Here is a 16,305-nt window from a genome sequence, read left to right on the forward strand (position 1 = left end):
AAAAAAAAAAAAAAAAAAAAAAAAAAAAAGATTAATCCATGTTGACTATCTAGCTGAGGATCAGCAAATTCTCTCTGTAAAGGGCCAGATAGTAAACACTTGAGGTTTTATGGGCCAGTGTCTGTTGCAACTACTTCACTTTGCTGTTGCACAAAAGCAGCCAAAGACGATATGTAAGTGAATACGCTTGCGTTCCATAAAAATTTTATTTGTGGACACCAAAATTTGAATGTCATACAGTTTTCTCTTTTTTTTGGGGGGACAGAGTCTCACTTTCTCACCCAGGCTGGAATGCAGTGGTGCAATCTTGGCTCACTGGAATGTCTGCCTCCCAGGTTCAAGCGATTCTCCTGCCTCAGCCTCCTGAGTAGCTGGGACTATGGGTGCGTGCCACCACACCCAGCTAATTTTTGTATTTTTAGTAGAGATGAGGTTTTGCCATATTGGCCAGGCTGGTCTCGAACTCCTGACCTCAGGTGATCCACCCACCTCAGCCTCCCAAAGTTCTGGGATTACAGGTGTGAGCCACCATGCCCAGCCTGCATTCACTCTTGAGTACACTCTGAATGGGCTTCTACTGATAATCACTCTATCCAAACTGTTCACTAAGCATTAGCCTCCAGCTTGCAAAGACCTTGCAGTCTTCACCTTGATCTCTCAAGCAGCAATGTGAGATTATGACATATATTATACATCAGTTTTCATCCACAGTTCCTGGCTCATAACTTCCATATCCCTTGTTGCAGTCAACAGAATATCTAACCTTCTCCTGTCTTCCTTTTACCTTACCAGGGTAGGACTCTAATCTGATTATGGGTCATAAGACTCTCATTCAAATCAGAGAGGGTCCTGCTTCATCCTCTGGAGGAAGCAATGCTGCACAAAGAGGCCAAGAAGGATCTGAACAGACAGGCCTTGCTAGGTTTAGATCACATCCTTTCTGTGCAATCACATTTCAACACAGTTGTCCAAGCTTCAATCAGGCCTATCCAACGAAGCCTCCATAAAACGCCCAAGAGGACAGGGCTCCAGAGCTTCTGGAGAGCTAAACAAGAGCTTATCCACGCGCTAGGGGGCGTGGCACACCCCATCTCTACAGGGAAAGAAACTCCTGTGCTGGAGATCCTCCAGACCTTACTCTGTATCTCTTCAACTGGCTGTTTTTTTGTATCCTTTAAAATACCATCTGTAATAAATTGGTAAACATGTTTCTCTGAGTTATACGAGCCACTCTGGCAAATTAATCAAACCCAAAGAGAGGGTTATGGGAACCTCAACTTGAAGCCAGTTGGTTAGACGTTCTGGAGGCCTGGACTTGCAAATGGTGTCTGAAATGGGGTAGTCTTGGGGACTGAGCCCTCAGCTTATGGGATCTGACCCTATCTCTGGGTAGATAGTATCAGAGATGAATGGGAGGCCACCCAGCTGGGTGCCATGAAGAACTGATTGCTCGCTTGCTGGTGAGGAGAAATATCACACATTCTGGGTCACAAAAGTCTTCTGAGTCTATTGTTGTGCTGGTGTGAGAGCACGGGGAAAACACAGGTTGGGTTTTGCACTCAATACCGGTAGCTGCTTGTTTTCCTCTAGCTTTTTGGCAGCGCTTTCTCGGGTTCCTTTGCCAGCTCTCTCTATCCAACACCAGTGTCAGAGTTCTTGCCCCAGGCCTGCTTCTCACTAAACATACTCAGTTGGCATCCATTCTACAGCTTTAGGCACATCTAGAAAGAGATGACTCCAATTTCTTTTTTTTTTTTTTTGAGACGGAGTCTCACTCTGTCGCCCAGGCTGGAGTGCAGTGGCGTGATCTCGACTCACTGTAAGCTTCGTCTCCCGGGTTCACACCATTCTCCTGCCTCAGCCTCCCGAGTGGCTGGGACTACAGGCGGCCGCCACCACGCCTGGCTAATTTTTTGTATTTTTTGTAGAGACGGGGTTTCACCATGTTAGCCAGGATGGTCTCGGTCTCCTGACCTCGTGATCTGCCTGCCTCGGCCTCCCAAAGTGCTGGGATTACAGACGTGAGCCACCGTGCCCAGCACGACTCCAAAATTTATCACTCCATCCTAAAACTTATTTTTGACCTCCAAACTCATTTATAATTGCCTATTTGATTTCTACTTGGAATCAATATGAAAAATATTCAAGATGGAAATTCTGATCTCTTCCCTAAGTTCAACATATGAACGAGGTACCTTTAGTTGTTCGAGACAGAAACCAAGGAATTATTCCAACACCTCCCTTTCTTACCTTGCCATCCAATCCACAACCACATCCTATAGATCCTACCTCTAGAATCTCTCCCGAAGATTCTCTTTTGTCTCTTTCTGTGACCACCACCCAGCTAACACCATCTCTCTCCTAGCACTGCACCAGCCTAACTAGTCTCCTGCTTCCATTCCTACTCCTTCTTCTTTCCTGCTTCTTTCCTACTCCATCTTCTCATGACAGGTACCTTAATAACAATTAGATAACATCTTTTTACCACATAAAAACCTTCAAAGGCTTCCCAATGGACTTAGGGCAAGATCCAACTCTTAACCATGGCTTAGAAAGCTATAAATGTTCAATCTCTGATTTCATCTAGGGCGATTTTGCCTCTTGCTGGAAATATTCAAGCCACGCTAACCTCCCTAAGGTTCTTCAAACATGCTAAGCTCTTTCCTACCTGAGGACTTAGCAAGGCAATTTCTCTGCATGGACCACATCCCAGACACCCCACCCCGCCTATCCCTCACCCCACACCTTCTGCTCCAGCAACTCTATGCACAGGTGACTCCTCTGCTTATGAGCCTCCTCCAAAGAAAGGTCTTCCCTGGCCCCCAACCCGAAGCTCTCTCTTTTATCTCTCTCAAATGTTCAATTTGTTACTTACATCTTTTCTTTAAAAAAAAAAAAGAAGAAGAAGAATTTTCCATGTTCTACTAAAATTAATTAACAAAGACTTAGAAAAAGCTTCTCTTAAAATTTATTTTATTTTATAGAGATGGTCTCTCGCCATGTTGTCCAGACTGGTCTGGAACTCCTGGTCTCTAGCGATCCTCCCACCTTGGCTTTCCAAAATGCTGGAATTACAGACATGAACCACTGTGCCCAGCCCTAGAAAGAGCTCCTCATTTGACAATTACAACTTGGGTCACAAATTACAATTTAAAATCATTTTTCTGATAAATGTCATTATAAAGTTATTATTTACTTATTAATATTCTTCATTTACACCAAAATCATAATAAAAGCCAGTTCTAATATAAAAATAATGTATTCTTTAAGGGTATCACCAAGACAATGCTGAGATTACAGCCAAGCTAATTCTGAAAGAACTAAAAAACTAGAAAGAAAACCCATACAACCTAATGAAGATCGATCTTCATAGTTCCTTCCATAACATGGGAATAAAATGTCTAAAATTTTAGGGCTAAAAGACCTTTTGAGATGTTCTAGCCTCTTGTCCTTATTTTTACAGATAATAAAAATGAATTCCAAAAACGGTAAGTGACTTGCCTAAGGTCACACAGCTGGGCAAAGAACAAAATCCATTCCAAGGATCCCAATTTGATCCTACTATATTTCCTCATTTTAGCAAATGCCCCCGCATAAGAGGGTTTACAATGTTCAGTAATTAATTTAACACATCTAAGTTCTGTAATGACATTTAACCCTGACTTTCTTATGATTTAGACAGATGAGCTTCTCGTCTTAATAAAAGCATGCACCTATTTCTAGCTTTACAGAGAGTAAATGAAATAACTTACTTGGCACGCGAGGGTCTCACATGAATTCTAGAATTGTGACGAAGGCTTAACATATTTTCATGTTCTACTTGCTTGACCTGAGCTTCAAGTTTTGAAATCATTCTAATTCAAAAGCAATAAAGATAAATTAAGTACATTTCAACAAATTTAAAATATAGCTCAACCACAGTTTATTTAACAGGTCTTCCTAAAAAATGGGTGGTAAAAGAGTTGCAAGTCTATGGCTGGGAACGGTGGCTCACCCCTGTAATCCCAGCACTTTGGGAGGCCGACACAGGTGGATCACAAGGTCAAGAGATAGAGACCATCCTGGTCAAGGTGGTGAAACCCCGTCTCTACTAAAAATACAAAAATTAGCTGGGCATGGTGGTTGGTGCGCACCTGTAGTCCCAGCTACTCGGGGGGCTGAAGCAGGAGAATCACTTGAACCCGGGAGGTGGAGGTTGCAGTGAGCCAAGATCACACCAGCCTGGCAACAGAGTGAGACTCTGTCTCAAAAAAAAAAAAAGAGTTGCAAGTCCATAAACCTTTTTCATAGTAAAACATCACCATTATTTAAAAAGCTAAATAGGCCAGGTGCGGTGGCTCACACCTGTAATCCCAACACTTTGGTAGGCCGAGGTGGGTGGATCATCTGAAGTCAGGAGTTCAAGACCAGCCTGGCCAGCACGGTGAAACCCCCATCTCTACTAAAAATACAAAATCAGCCAGGTGTGGTGGCATTCGCCTGTAATCCTAGTTACTCGGGAGACCAAGACAGGAGAATCAGCTTGAACCCGGGAGGTGGAGGTTGCAGGGAGCCATTATCTCGCCACTTCACTCCAGCCTGGGCGACAGAGCAAGACTCTGTCTCAAAAAAGAAAAAAAAATAAAACAAAAGCTAAACAAAAATCAGTGACTATAAATAGAAAAACAGAAAAACAAATACATTAAAACTCTACAAAGGAACATTTCCCATACAACTGAATAAAAAGGAACAAATGGACTTAATATCACAAGTTATATAAATTTGACTACAGATCAAAACATAACACTTATAAATAAAAATAAAATTAAATTGTCAAATAAACTGCATTCTAATGTGTTTAATCCTAATATGTATATAACCATGCATACAATAGGTAGCACTTTCACAAATGAGGAAGCAGGCTTAACTTCCAAAAACAGAGCTTTAAAAAAAAAATTAAAAATAAAAAAAAAAAACCTTTCTAATTTTTAAAAGAAGCCAAGGCTAAAATATTGCAAACAACCTACAGGTATTTCACCTGATTTGTGCCGTGTTCAAAATAAAAGCCTATTTTCAAGTTTACCAACAGGAAATAACTACTCTGGCCAACTGACTATTTTAAAGATATCCTGGCATTCATGCTGTTCTTTCTTCCCCCCTTTAAGAGATGAGGTCTCACTCTGTCACCCAGGCTGGAGTGCAGTGGCATGATCATTGCTTGCTGCAGCCTCAAATCCCTGTGCTTAAGAGATGCTCTTGCCTCAGTCTCCCAAGTAGCTGGGAGTACAGGTGCACGCTGCCATGCCTGGCTTGTTCTTTTAAGCTCTGTGTATGACTTCATTTTACCTTTCAAACTCGAATTCTTACCTACTCTGATGCAAGGAAGGTTTGAGAAATAATAGCTCTAACAAGGCTGATGTTTTATACCAATCTGATAAGAAAGTTATCACTAGAACTCAATGAATCACAGAAGAGAGGCAGATGAGAAACCTAGACAGCATTTCTGTTCTTCTCTATGAGAACTTAAGACTGCAGTAGAATTTCTAAATAAGGGATATTCCTTATATCCAAATACAAACATAAAATTTGCTTTTGAACCAGTTTAAATATTTCTCTTTTCTATCTTTCATTTTTTTGGGGGGCGGGGGCAGTAGGGGGGTTTCAAACTGCACCTGGTTTCAAACAAGATGTTTTAAGTGATTAAAAGGTATTGGTGGTTGTGCCTCAGAGGTGGATATTTTCCTAAACATTATGTATTTTTTTCAGCATAGGTTAAAATCCAAATGATATTTAACCACTGGAAAGAACTTTTAAGAAGCAGCTTAGTTCACGGAATTATGTTTGTGCTTCAAAAAGAAAACAGCATTAACACAAAATTATGGTCATCTACTTTCAGAAAGACCTGGTTGGAGACTGTATTAATGATCTGATTTGTTTAATTAGGTAGGGACAGAATCGTAAATGGTATCTATTGCAAATGATTAGAAATATCCGAACTGGGTTGGGTGCAGTGGCTCACGCCTGTAATCTCAGCACTTTGGGAGGCTGAGGTGGAAAATTACCTGAGGTCGGGAGTTCAAGACCAGCCTGGCCAACATGGCAAAACCCTTTCTCTACTAAAAATACAAAAATTAGCTGGGTGTGGTGGCACACTCCTATAGTCCCAGATACTCAGGAAGCTGAGGCAGGAGAATTGCTTGAACCCAAGAGGAGGAGGTTGCAGTGAGCCGAGATTGTGCCACTGCACTCCAGCCTGAATGACAGAGTAAGACTGTCAACGACAACAAAAAAAAAATCAGCCAGCCATGATGATGAGCACTTGTAGTCCCAACTATTCAGGAAGCTGAGGCAGGAAGATTGCTTGAGCCCAGGAATTCACAGTCAACCTAGGCAACATATTGAGACCCTGTCTCTTAAAAAAAAAAAAAAAAAAAAAAAAAAAAGAGAGAGAGAGAGAGAGAGAAGAAATCTTGTTTGGCTAAAATGAAATGTATTTCCATGTCAAGGGAAAATTAAGATAAAACTAGTTCTCAAACTGCTTAAAAATCCTCAAGAGGCCGGGCGCGGTGGCTCAAGCCTGTAATCCCAGCACTTTGGGAGGCTGAGACGGGTGGATCACGAGGTCAGGAGATTGAGACCATCCTGGCTAACACGGTGAAACCCCATCTCTACTAAAATACAAAAAAATTAGCCGGGCGTGGTGGCGGGTGCCTGTAGTCCCAGCTACTTGGGAGGCTAAGGCAGGAGAATGGCGTAAACCTGGGAGGCGAAGCTTGCAGTGAGCTGAGATCCGGCCACTGCACTACAGCCTGGGTGACAGAGCGAGACTCCATCTCAAACAACAACAACAAAAAAAAATCCTCAAGAAAAAATTCCTTCTCATCATGTTCAATACAGACACATAAAAGAACAATTGAGGTATGTGTACATTAGTAAGATAATACATTTTACCTTTTCAAATCAGAAATCTGAGTATATGCATCAAGCAATTTGTTCTCAGTTGTATTTAATGCATCCTATGGAAATAAAGGAGAAATTCAGATAACTGAAGACAAATATTCAGATGTATCATTTTAAAATGCATAAAAGAAAATGAATCTAAGGCTAAACCGACTAGCTACAAACCATACTCAGCAAGTAGGGCATAAACCATACAGCCAGGACGAACAGTTCAAGGAAAACAAATGAGAGGAAAGCACCGGCCTATACAAGTCACTCTGTGTAAGTGCCCTGGGTAACAGATACAGCCCATTATACTTTGCTTAATTAGAAACAAACCAGTGTTAAAATAACTTGACTAAAACCTCAGAAGGATGGTAAAACAAATATTTTCAATGAGATTAGATATCATGGGATCTGCTCCTGAACCCTCAGAACGGTTTGACTGCCAAGCTATGCAGGCCTTTTTGCTAAGCTTCAATAACCACAACTCTCCATTCTGTGCAACAGAAATACCTGGGCCCCACTTACACCATCGTCGAAGGGTTTTACTGAATGCAAATATGTAGTCTCCAAACAGAGCTTTCATAAAGAATTCAAACATAATCGATAAACTCAACCCTACCAAAAGCTAATGCAGTGAAAATCAAAGCTTGATATTTAATCAGTATTAAATGTCTGGGTACAGTGGCTCATGCCTGTAATCCCAGTACTCAGGGAGGCTGACACGGGTGGATCACTTGAGGTCAGGAATTGGAGACCAGCCTGGCCAACGTGGTGAAATCCCATCTCTACTAAAAATATAAAAATTAGCTGGGCATGGTGGCACACACCTGTAATCCCAGCTACTTGGGAGGCTAAGGCAGATGAATTGCTTGAACCCAGGAGGCAGAGGTTGTGGTGAGCTGAGATCACACCACCGCACTCCAACCTGGGTGTCACAAAACAAACAGTATTAAATAATAATTTGCATCTGTATGGTACCTTATACTCTTTTGAACAATTTCATTTCAAATGCAATAGCCATTCAATAAATATTTGTTAGATGAATGAATCTAACAAACTTGTCAGTTAAATGGGGCAGGTATTTGAAAATAAGGATACTGAAACAGGATGAGCAAGGTTCTAGTTCCAACAGCTACGGAGGGTACATGAAGGAGTGCAAGGAGGAGGAAGAGTCAGATCCCTTGATTTCCAATCCAGTGTTTCTACCTCTGCATGAAATCTGCATGAAATCTAGAACATAAACCATTACCCCTTACCTTTACTCTCCTGTGTTCTTTTCCAAGGGACTCATACTCTCCTAAAAGCTACAAGGAAAAAAAAAATACCACAAAATTCAACGTTATTCTACCAACTGAGGTACAGTCTACAAAATAACTGCCTATAGCCTTCAAAAATGCCAATGTCATGAAAGAGAAAGGTCAATAGAGAACTGGTGATTCAATGTAAAGGGAATGGGACAATTCTCAATTTCTGGAATGGTTTCTATACATTTGATATTATTTAATTATCAAATATTATTTAAATATCAAATAATATTTAAATAAAGGTGGATGCAGTGGCTCATACCCATAATCCCAACACTTTGGGAGGCTGAGGAGGGAAGATCACTTGAGGCCAGGAGCTGGAGATCAGCCTAGGGAACACAGCAAGACCTTGCCTCTTCAAAAAAAAAGAGCTGGGCTCGGTGGCTCACGCCTGTAATCCTAGCACTTTGGGAGGCTGAGGTGGAAGGACTGCTTGAGCCTGAAAGTTCAAGAGTTCAAGGCTACAGTGAGCTATGATCGTGCCACTGCATTCTAACCTGAGGGACAAAGAGAGACTCCATCTTAAAATAAAAATAGCTGAACATGGAGATACATGCTTATAGATTCAGGAGGCTCACTTGAGCCTGGGAGGTTGAGACTGCAGTGAGCTTGCAGTGAGGCTTGCAGTGAGATTGCACCACTGCGACCCTGTCTCAAAATAAAATATCAATACCATTTAAGTATTTTAAAAGACTAAAATTTGCATTGCTCTTTTTGGAACTATTACTTTTATGTTTTATTTATTTATTTTTTTAGATGGAGTCTTGCTCTGTCGCCAGGCTGATGTGCAGTGGCTCACTGCAACCTCTGCCTCCCTGGTTCAAGCAATTCTCCTGCCTCAGCCTCCCAAGTAGCTGAGATTATAGGCGCCTGCCACCAGGTCCAGCTAATTTGTGTATTTTTAGTAGAGACGGGGTTTTCATCTTGTTGGCCAGGATGGTCTTGATCTCTTGACCTCATATCCGCCCGCCTCAGCCTCCCAAAGTGCTGGGATTACAGGTATGAGCCACCGTGTTCAGCCTTTTTTTTTTTTTTTTGAGCTGGAGTCTCGCTCCATCACCCAGCCTGAAATGCAGTGGCATGATCTCAGCTCACTGCAACCTCCACCTCCCAGATTCAAGCAATTCTCCCACCTCAGCCTCCTGAGTAGCTGGAATTACATGCATGTGCCACCATGCTCAGCTAATTTTTGTATTTTTAGTAGAGACGGCATCTGATTATGTTGGCCAGGCTTGTCTCGAACTCCTGACCTCAAGAGATCCACCTGCCTTGGCCTCCCAAAGTGCTAGGATTATAGGTGTGAGCCTCCACACCTGGCCTATTGTATGTTACTTTTTGCTAAGTTAGTTCTACACAGTAAAAGCACAATGCCAAAGTCTTTATTTAAAAACATATATATGTGAGGCTGGGCACAGAGGCTCACGCCTGCAATCCCAGCTCTTTGGGAGGCCAAGGTGGGCGGATCACTTGAGCTGAGGAGTTCAAGACCAGCCTGGCCAACATAGCGAAACCTTGTCTCTATTAAAAATATAAAAAGATTAGCTGGGTGCAGTGGCGCCTGCCTGTAATCCTGGCAGACTAATCCCGCCTGACTAATTTTGTAAAAATACAAAATTAGTCAGGCATGGTGGCACATGCCTGTAATTCCAGCTACTTGGGTGGCGGAGGTGGGAGAATTGCTTGAACCCAGGAGGCGGAGATTGTAGTGAGCCGAGAGGGCACTACTGCACTCTAGCCTGGGTGACAGAGCAACACCCTGTCTCAAAAATAAATAAGAGGCTGGGTGCGGTGGCTGACACCTGTAATCCCAGCACTTTGGGAGGCCAAAGCAGGAGGATCACTTGAGGTCAGGAGTTCGAGACCAGCCTGGCCAATATGGTGAAACTCCATCTCTACCAAAAATATTTTTTGTTGTTTTTTTCTTTTTTCTTTTGAGACGGAGTCCCACTCTGTCACCCAGGCTGGCATGCAGTAGCATGATCTCGGCTCATTACAACCTTCGCCTTCCGAGTTCAAGCGATTCTCCTGCCTCAGCCTCCCAAGTAGCTGGAATTACAGGCATGTGCCACCACGCCTGACTAATTTTGTATTTTTAGTAGAGACAGGGTTTCTCCATGTTGGTCAGGCTGGTCTCGAACTCTTGACCTCAGGTGATCTGCCCGTCTTGGCCTCCCAAAATGCTGGGATTACAGGCATGAGCCACCGTGCCTGGCCCAAAAATATTTTAAAAAAATAAAAATAGACCAGGTGTGGTGACTCATGCCTGTAATCCCAGCACTTTGGGAGGCCAAGGCGGCCGAATCACAGGGTCAGGAGATCGAGACCATCCTGGTTAACATGCTGAAACCCCATCTCTACTAAAAATACAAAAAATTAGCCGGGCATGGTGGCGGGCACCTGTAGTCCCAGCTACTCAGGAGGCCGAGGCAGGAGAATGGCGTGAACCCGGGAGGTGGAGCTTGCAGTGAGCCGAGATCGCGCCACTGCACTCCAGCCTGGGTGACAGAGTGAGACTCTGTCTCAATAAATAAATAAATAAATAAATAAATAAATAAATAAATAAAAATATAAGAATACATATGTGAGATTTCTAGTTAAAGATGACAAATGAAAAATAGAATTTTCTCCTCTTCACCCTGAGAGTCCACTAAACTAACAATGAAGAAATTAAAGAGAAAACAAAAGAGGTGACAGTAACAGGTGAGAGATTTCAATAAAAGTCTTAGAAGATTGAAAAGAAAACAAAGTGCTGACCGCGCACAGTGGCTCACGCCTGTAATTCCAGCACTTTGGGAGGCTGAGGTGGGTGGATCACCTGAGGCCAGGAGTTCAAGACCAGCCTGGCCAACATGGCGAAACCCCGTCTCTACTAAAAATACAAAAATTAGCCAGCTGTGGTGGCGTACACCTGTAGTCCCAGCTACTCGGGAGGCTGAGGCAGGAAAATTGCTTGAACTTGGGAGGCAGAGCTTACAGTGAACCGAGATAGTGCCACTGCACTCCAGCCTGGGTGACAGAGCAAGACTCCGTCTCAGAAAAAAAAAACAGAAAAGAAAAAGAAATAAAGTGCTTTAGCAGGGTGGAGGGAGATACAACCCCAAGTGCCTGAATCCGGGAATGCTGATGAAAAGTAGGCTGATGTTGGCATCACTGTGAGAGGTGCCCACCTTGAAACCCAGGTTTAGAGATGGACAGGGTTTAGGCACAGGGCTGACCACAGAGAACCGGTTGAAATTCCTTATGTAGTCAGAGCCCAGGACACATTCCATACACCAGTAGACTATTCACCCAGGTGGCAGGACAGCAGGAGAAAATGAATAGGGAGAGAAATGGAACTTTGGAAATCCAAGGATAATAGTGGAGTGGGAGGCAGAGGATAAAGAGAAAATGACTAAGTAAAAGACTTCAAAAACACCCAGGGCAGGTCACACCTATAATCCTAGCACTTCGAGAGGCCAAGGAATATCACTTGAGCCCAAGAATTGGAGACCAGCCTGCGCAATATAGCAAGACGCCATCTCTACAAAAAATTTAAAAATTAGCCAGTCCTGGTGGCATGTGCCTATAGTCCCAGCTACTCAGGAGGCTGAGGCAGGAAGATTCCTCGAGCCCAGGGGGTTGAAGATGCAGTGAACTATGATCACACCACTGCACTCCAGTCTAGGTGACAAGGTGAGACCTGTCTCTAAAACAAATATATTAATAAACAATTTTTTTCTTTTTAAAAAGGCTGACTTCCCGCTCCTTCACTGCCAGAGTCTGACTGATAGGTCCCAGGCAAGAGACTGTAAGATCTGTCTTTAGGAAAACTGAACAACCCCAGAAAAAAACCTCTAAACATTCACATCTGGAGGTCCCCCAACAAAATGGCTGGCACGTGACTCTACAATTGCCTGAAAATGAAGGCTACCAAGAACTAAGTCCCATCCATGCACTCAGAGTCTTTCAATAGCTTTTTATACTGCTTCACTTTTATTTATTTAATTTATTTTTTATCTTTTGAGAGAGTCTCACTCTGTCACCCAGGCTGGAGTGCAGTGGTGTGATCTCAACTCACTGCAACCTCCACCTCTTGGGTTCAAGCAATTCTCATGCTTCAGGCCTCCTGAGTAGCTGGGATTACAGATGTGGACCACCATGCCCAGCTAATTTTTCTATTTTCAGTAGAGACAGGGTTTCGCCATGTTGGCCAGGCTGGTCTCAAATTCCTGGCCTCAAATGATTCGCCCATCTCAGCCTCCCAAAGCGCTGAGATTATAGGCGTGAGCCACCACACCCAGCCTAGTAGTGCCCCTTAAATGTGAGCCCGCAAAAGAACCAACACTTGGAAAAATACACTAAATATGAAACATACTTCAAATCAAAACAAAAGGTTAAGTCTGGGCGCGGTGGCTCACGCCTGTAATACCAGCACTTTGGGAGTCCAAGGCAGGTGGATCACGAGGTCAGGAGATCGAGACCATCCTGGCCAACATGGTGAAACCCCGTCTCTACTAAAAATACAAAAAAAATTAGCCAGGGGTGGCTGCAGGTGCCTGTAGTCTCACCTACTCGGGAGGCTGAGGCAGGAGAATGGCGTGAACCTGGGAGGCAGAGCTTGCAGTGAGCCGAGATCCTGCCACTACACTCCAGCCTGGGCAACAGAGCAAGACTCCATCTCAAAAAAAAAAAAAAAAAAGGTTAACTCAGAATAATGAACACTACAGAAACTGTCTAATGGAAGCCATAATATTCTCAAAAAAAAACATTAGTCTCAAAACAGGAACAAAAAGCTACTAAAAATGATCAATCAGAAAAAGAGTTACTAGAAACTAAAAAAACAAAAAAAAAAACAAAAAAAAAATATTGTTAGAAAATTTCAGCATACCAAGGATAAAAAGATGATCCTAAAAAACTTCCAGAAAGAGAAAAAAAGAACCACATTCAAAAGGAATGAGAAACGTGATTATTAAATGCAATGTGGGCCAGGCACGTTGGCTCATGCCTGTAATTCCAGTACTTTGGGAGGCCAGTGCGGGAGTATCGCTTGAGCTCAGGAGTTGGAGACCAGCAAGGGCAACATAGTGAGACCTCATCTCTACAAAAAAATAAAATCAGTCAGGTGTGATAGCCTGTAGTGCCTGTAGTCTCAGCTATCCGAGAGGCTGAGGTAAGATGATCACTTTAGCCCTGGAGGTTGAGGCTGCAGTGAGCTATGAATATGCCTACTGTACTCCAGCCTGGGTGACAGAGTGAGACCCTGTCTCAAAAAAATAATAACAATAAATGCAGTGTGTGATCCTTGATTGGATTGTGGATTAAAAAGTAAAAAACAAAAACATCTATAAAGGATATTATTTAGACAACTGGCAACATTTGAATATAGACAATGTATTTAGATACTAGTATTATATCAATGTTAAGTTTCCTGAGGATGAAAAGTACATTGAGATTATACAGAATGTCTCTGTTCTTCAGAGATACCTGTTGAGGTATTTAAGGGTAAATTATCATAGTGTCTAATTTACTCTCAAATATAGTTCAGCAAAAGAAAAAAGTTTGTATCTCTATGGAGACAAAGCAATGCTGTAAGACACAACTGGTAAATCTAGGTAAAGAATATACAAGGGTTTTCATTGTATCATTCTTACAATTTTTCTGCAGGCTTGAAACTTTGAAAGCCATGGGAAGGGAGAGAAAGGAAAAGAATCGATCATGTCATTGGCAATAAAACAAAGCCTTCAAATCTGAAGAAAACATATACCCAGAATCACAATCAGGATCTGGATCTTCATCTTCAGCTAGGACCTAGATCTTCATCCACCACAATTACAGATAATATGTAAAATTCCAGAAATAATAATATCAAGCTGGCCGCAGGGGCTCATACCTGTAATCCCAGCCCTTCGGGAGGCCGAGGCAGGTGGATCACCTGAGGTCAGGAGTTCGAGGCCAGCCTGGCCAATATGGTGAAACCCTGTCTCTACTAAAAATGCAAAAATTAGCTAGGCATGGTGGCATGCGCCTATAACCCCAGCTACTCAGGAGGCTGAGGCAAGAAAATCGTTTGAACCTAGGAAGTGGAGGTTGCAGTGAGCCAAGATCATGTCACTGCCCTCCAGCCTGGGCAACAGAACAAGACTCCGTGTCAAAAAAGAAAGAAAGAGGCCAGGCGCGGTGGCTTACGCCTGTAATCCCAGCACCTTAGGAGGCTGAGGTGGGCGGATCACCTGAGGTCAGGAGTCCGAGACCAGCCATGGCTAACATGGTGAAACCCTGTTTCCACTAAAAATACAAAAAACTAGCCAGGCGTGGTGGTGCACACCTATAATCCCAGCTACTTGGTAGGCTGAGGCAGGAGAATCGCTTGAACCCAGGAGGCAGAGGCTGCGGTGTGCCAAGATTGTGCCATTGCACTCCAGCATGTGCAATATAAGAGCAAAACTCCGTCTCAAAAAAAAGAAAGAAAGAACAACATCAGTACATTATTTAGAAATACATAAATACTAGAATACGATATACTTCGAGAAAAAAACGAACAAAGGATGTAAAAGGCCTTAATTTTTAAAAAAGAAAAATACTTGAGATTTAAACCACGTTCACATATGGGAAGAATCAGTATTTCTTTTTTTTTTTTTTTTTTGAGATGGAGTCTCGCTCTGTCGCCCAGGCTGGAGTGCAGTGGCCGGATCTCAGCTCACTGCAAGCTCCGCCTCCTGGGTTTACGCCATTCTCCTGCCTCAGCCTCCCGAGTAGCTGGGACTACAGGCGCCCGCCACCTCGCCCGGCTAGTTTTTTGTATTTTTTTTTTTTTAGTAGAGACGGGGTTTCACTATGTTAGCCAGGATGGTCTCGATCTCCTGACCTCGTGATCCGCCCATCTCGGCCTCCCAAAGTGCTGGGATTACAGGCTTGAGCCACCGCGCCCGGCCAAGAATCAGTATTTCAAGTCTCAGCTGTCTCCAAATAAATCTGTAAATTCAGTGCAATTCCAACCAAAAGCAGAGTGACATACTGACGGTATTACTTGTATGAAACAAAACAAAGTCAAGAATAGGCAAAATAATTTTTACAAGAGCAAAAAAACGAGATAAGGAAATGACACCAAAAATCAACACCTGTTATAAAATACTAATAATTAACATGATGTGGTTCCAATTCAGAGACAGACCAATGGAACAGCTCAGAGCCTCAAAACAGATTTACACGAGAAGGAAATATAACGTACAACAGAAGTCCGTAAGGGAAAGATAATCTATTAAAAAATGATTCTGGGACAACTGGTTAATCATCGGGGGCAGGAAGAATCAAGTTCCATTCCTACTCATACCATAGATTATATAAGAGGTAATTCTGGGCTGGATGCAGTGGCTTGCGCCTGTAATCCCAACACTTTGGCAGACTGAGGCGGGAGAATTACCTGAGGTCAGGAGTTCAAGACCAGCCTGGCCAACATGGTGAAACTCCGTTTCTACTAAAAATACAAAAAAAAATTAGCCAGGCGTGGTGATGGGTGCCTGTAATCCCAGCTATTTGGGAGGTTGAGGCAGGAGATTGCTTGAAGCCGGGAGGCAGAGGTTGCAGTGAACCAAGATTGCACTATTGCACTCCAGCCAGGACAACAAGAGCAAGACTCCATCTCAAAAACAAACAAAAAACACCCAAAACTTGTATCCCATAAAAATACCACAAATAAAGTGAAAAGCAAGCCACAGGCCAAAAGAAGATGGATGCAATACATATAACCATTTCCTCTTAATCACACTTGAAAAATTAAAAGGCTTGACAATACCAAGCACTGGACATAATCTAGAAAAATAAGAATTATCATACAATACTGGCAGGAAAATAAACTGGTACAACCATTTCAGAGAGCAATTTAGCAATATCTAAAAAAGATAACAAAGCTCATATTCTATGTCCCAGTCACTGCATTCAGAGAAAGAGACTATTATAACAGGCTATATTTCCCAGTAACAGCCACAGCAATATTTCCAGTCCCATAAGCTCTTGCAGAACCTTGCTGTGTTCCATTAAGAGATGATATCCATTTTCCCTCCCCTTGAACCTATGCAGGATTTTGGGATTGTTTAAAAAA

General features: G+C 42.7%; 1 protein-coding gene across 2 annotated transcripts in view; it reads right to left on the minus strand.

Moving 5' to 3' along the window:
* Positions 1-16,305, minus strand: part of MPHOSPH9 (M-phase phosphoprotein 9) — a 79,163-nt gene that overhangs the window by 16,390 nt on the left and 46,468 nt on the right. For both annotated transcript variants that reach the window (XM_025401015.1, XM_025401016.1), the window contains exons 14-16: positions 8,181-8,228; positions 6,931-6,995; positions 3,753-3,854 (exon numbers count right to left, since the gene is read on the minus strand). In XM_025401015.1, coding sequence (XP_025256800.1) covers positions 3,753-3,854; positions 6,931-6,995; positions 8,181-8,228 — 215 coding nt within the window. The remainder of the gene's footprint in view (positions 1-3,752; positions 3,855-6,930; positions 6,996-8,180; positions 8,229-16,305) is intronic.

Source organism: Theropithecus gelada, chromosome 11 (genome assembly GCF_003255815.1).
Source record: "Theropithecus gelada isolate Dixy chromosome 11, Tgel_1.0, whole genome shotgun sequence".
Classification (NCBI taxonomy): Eukaryota; Metazoa; Chordata; class Mammalia; order Primates; family Cercopithecidae; genus Theropithecus; species Theropithecus gelada.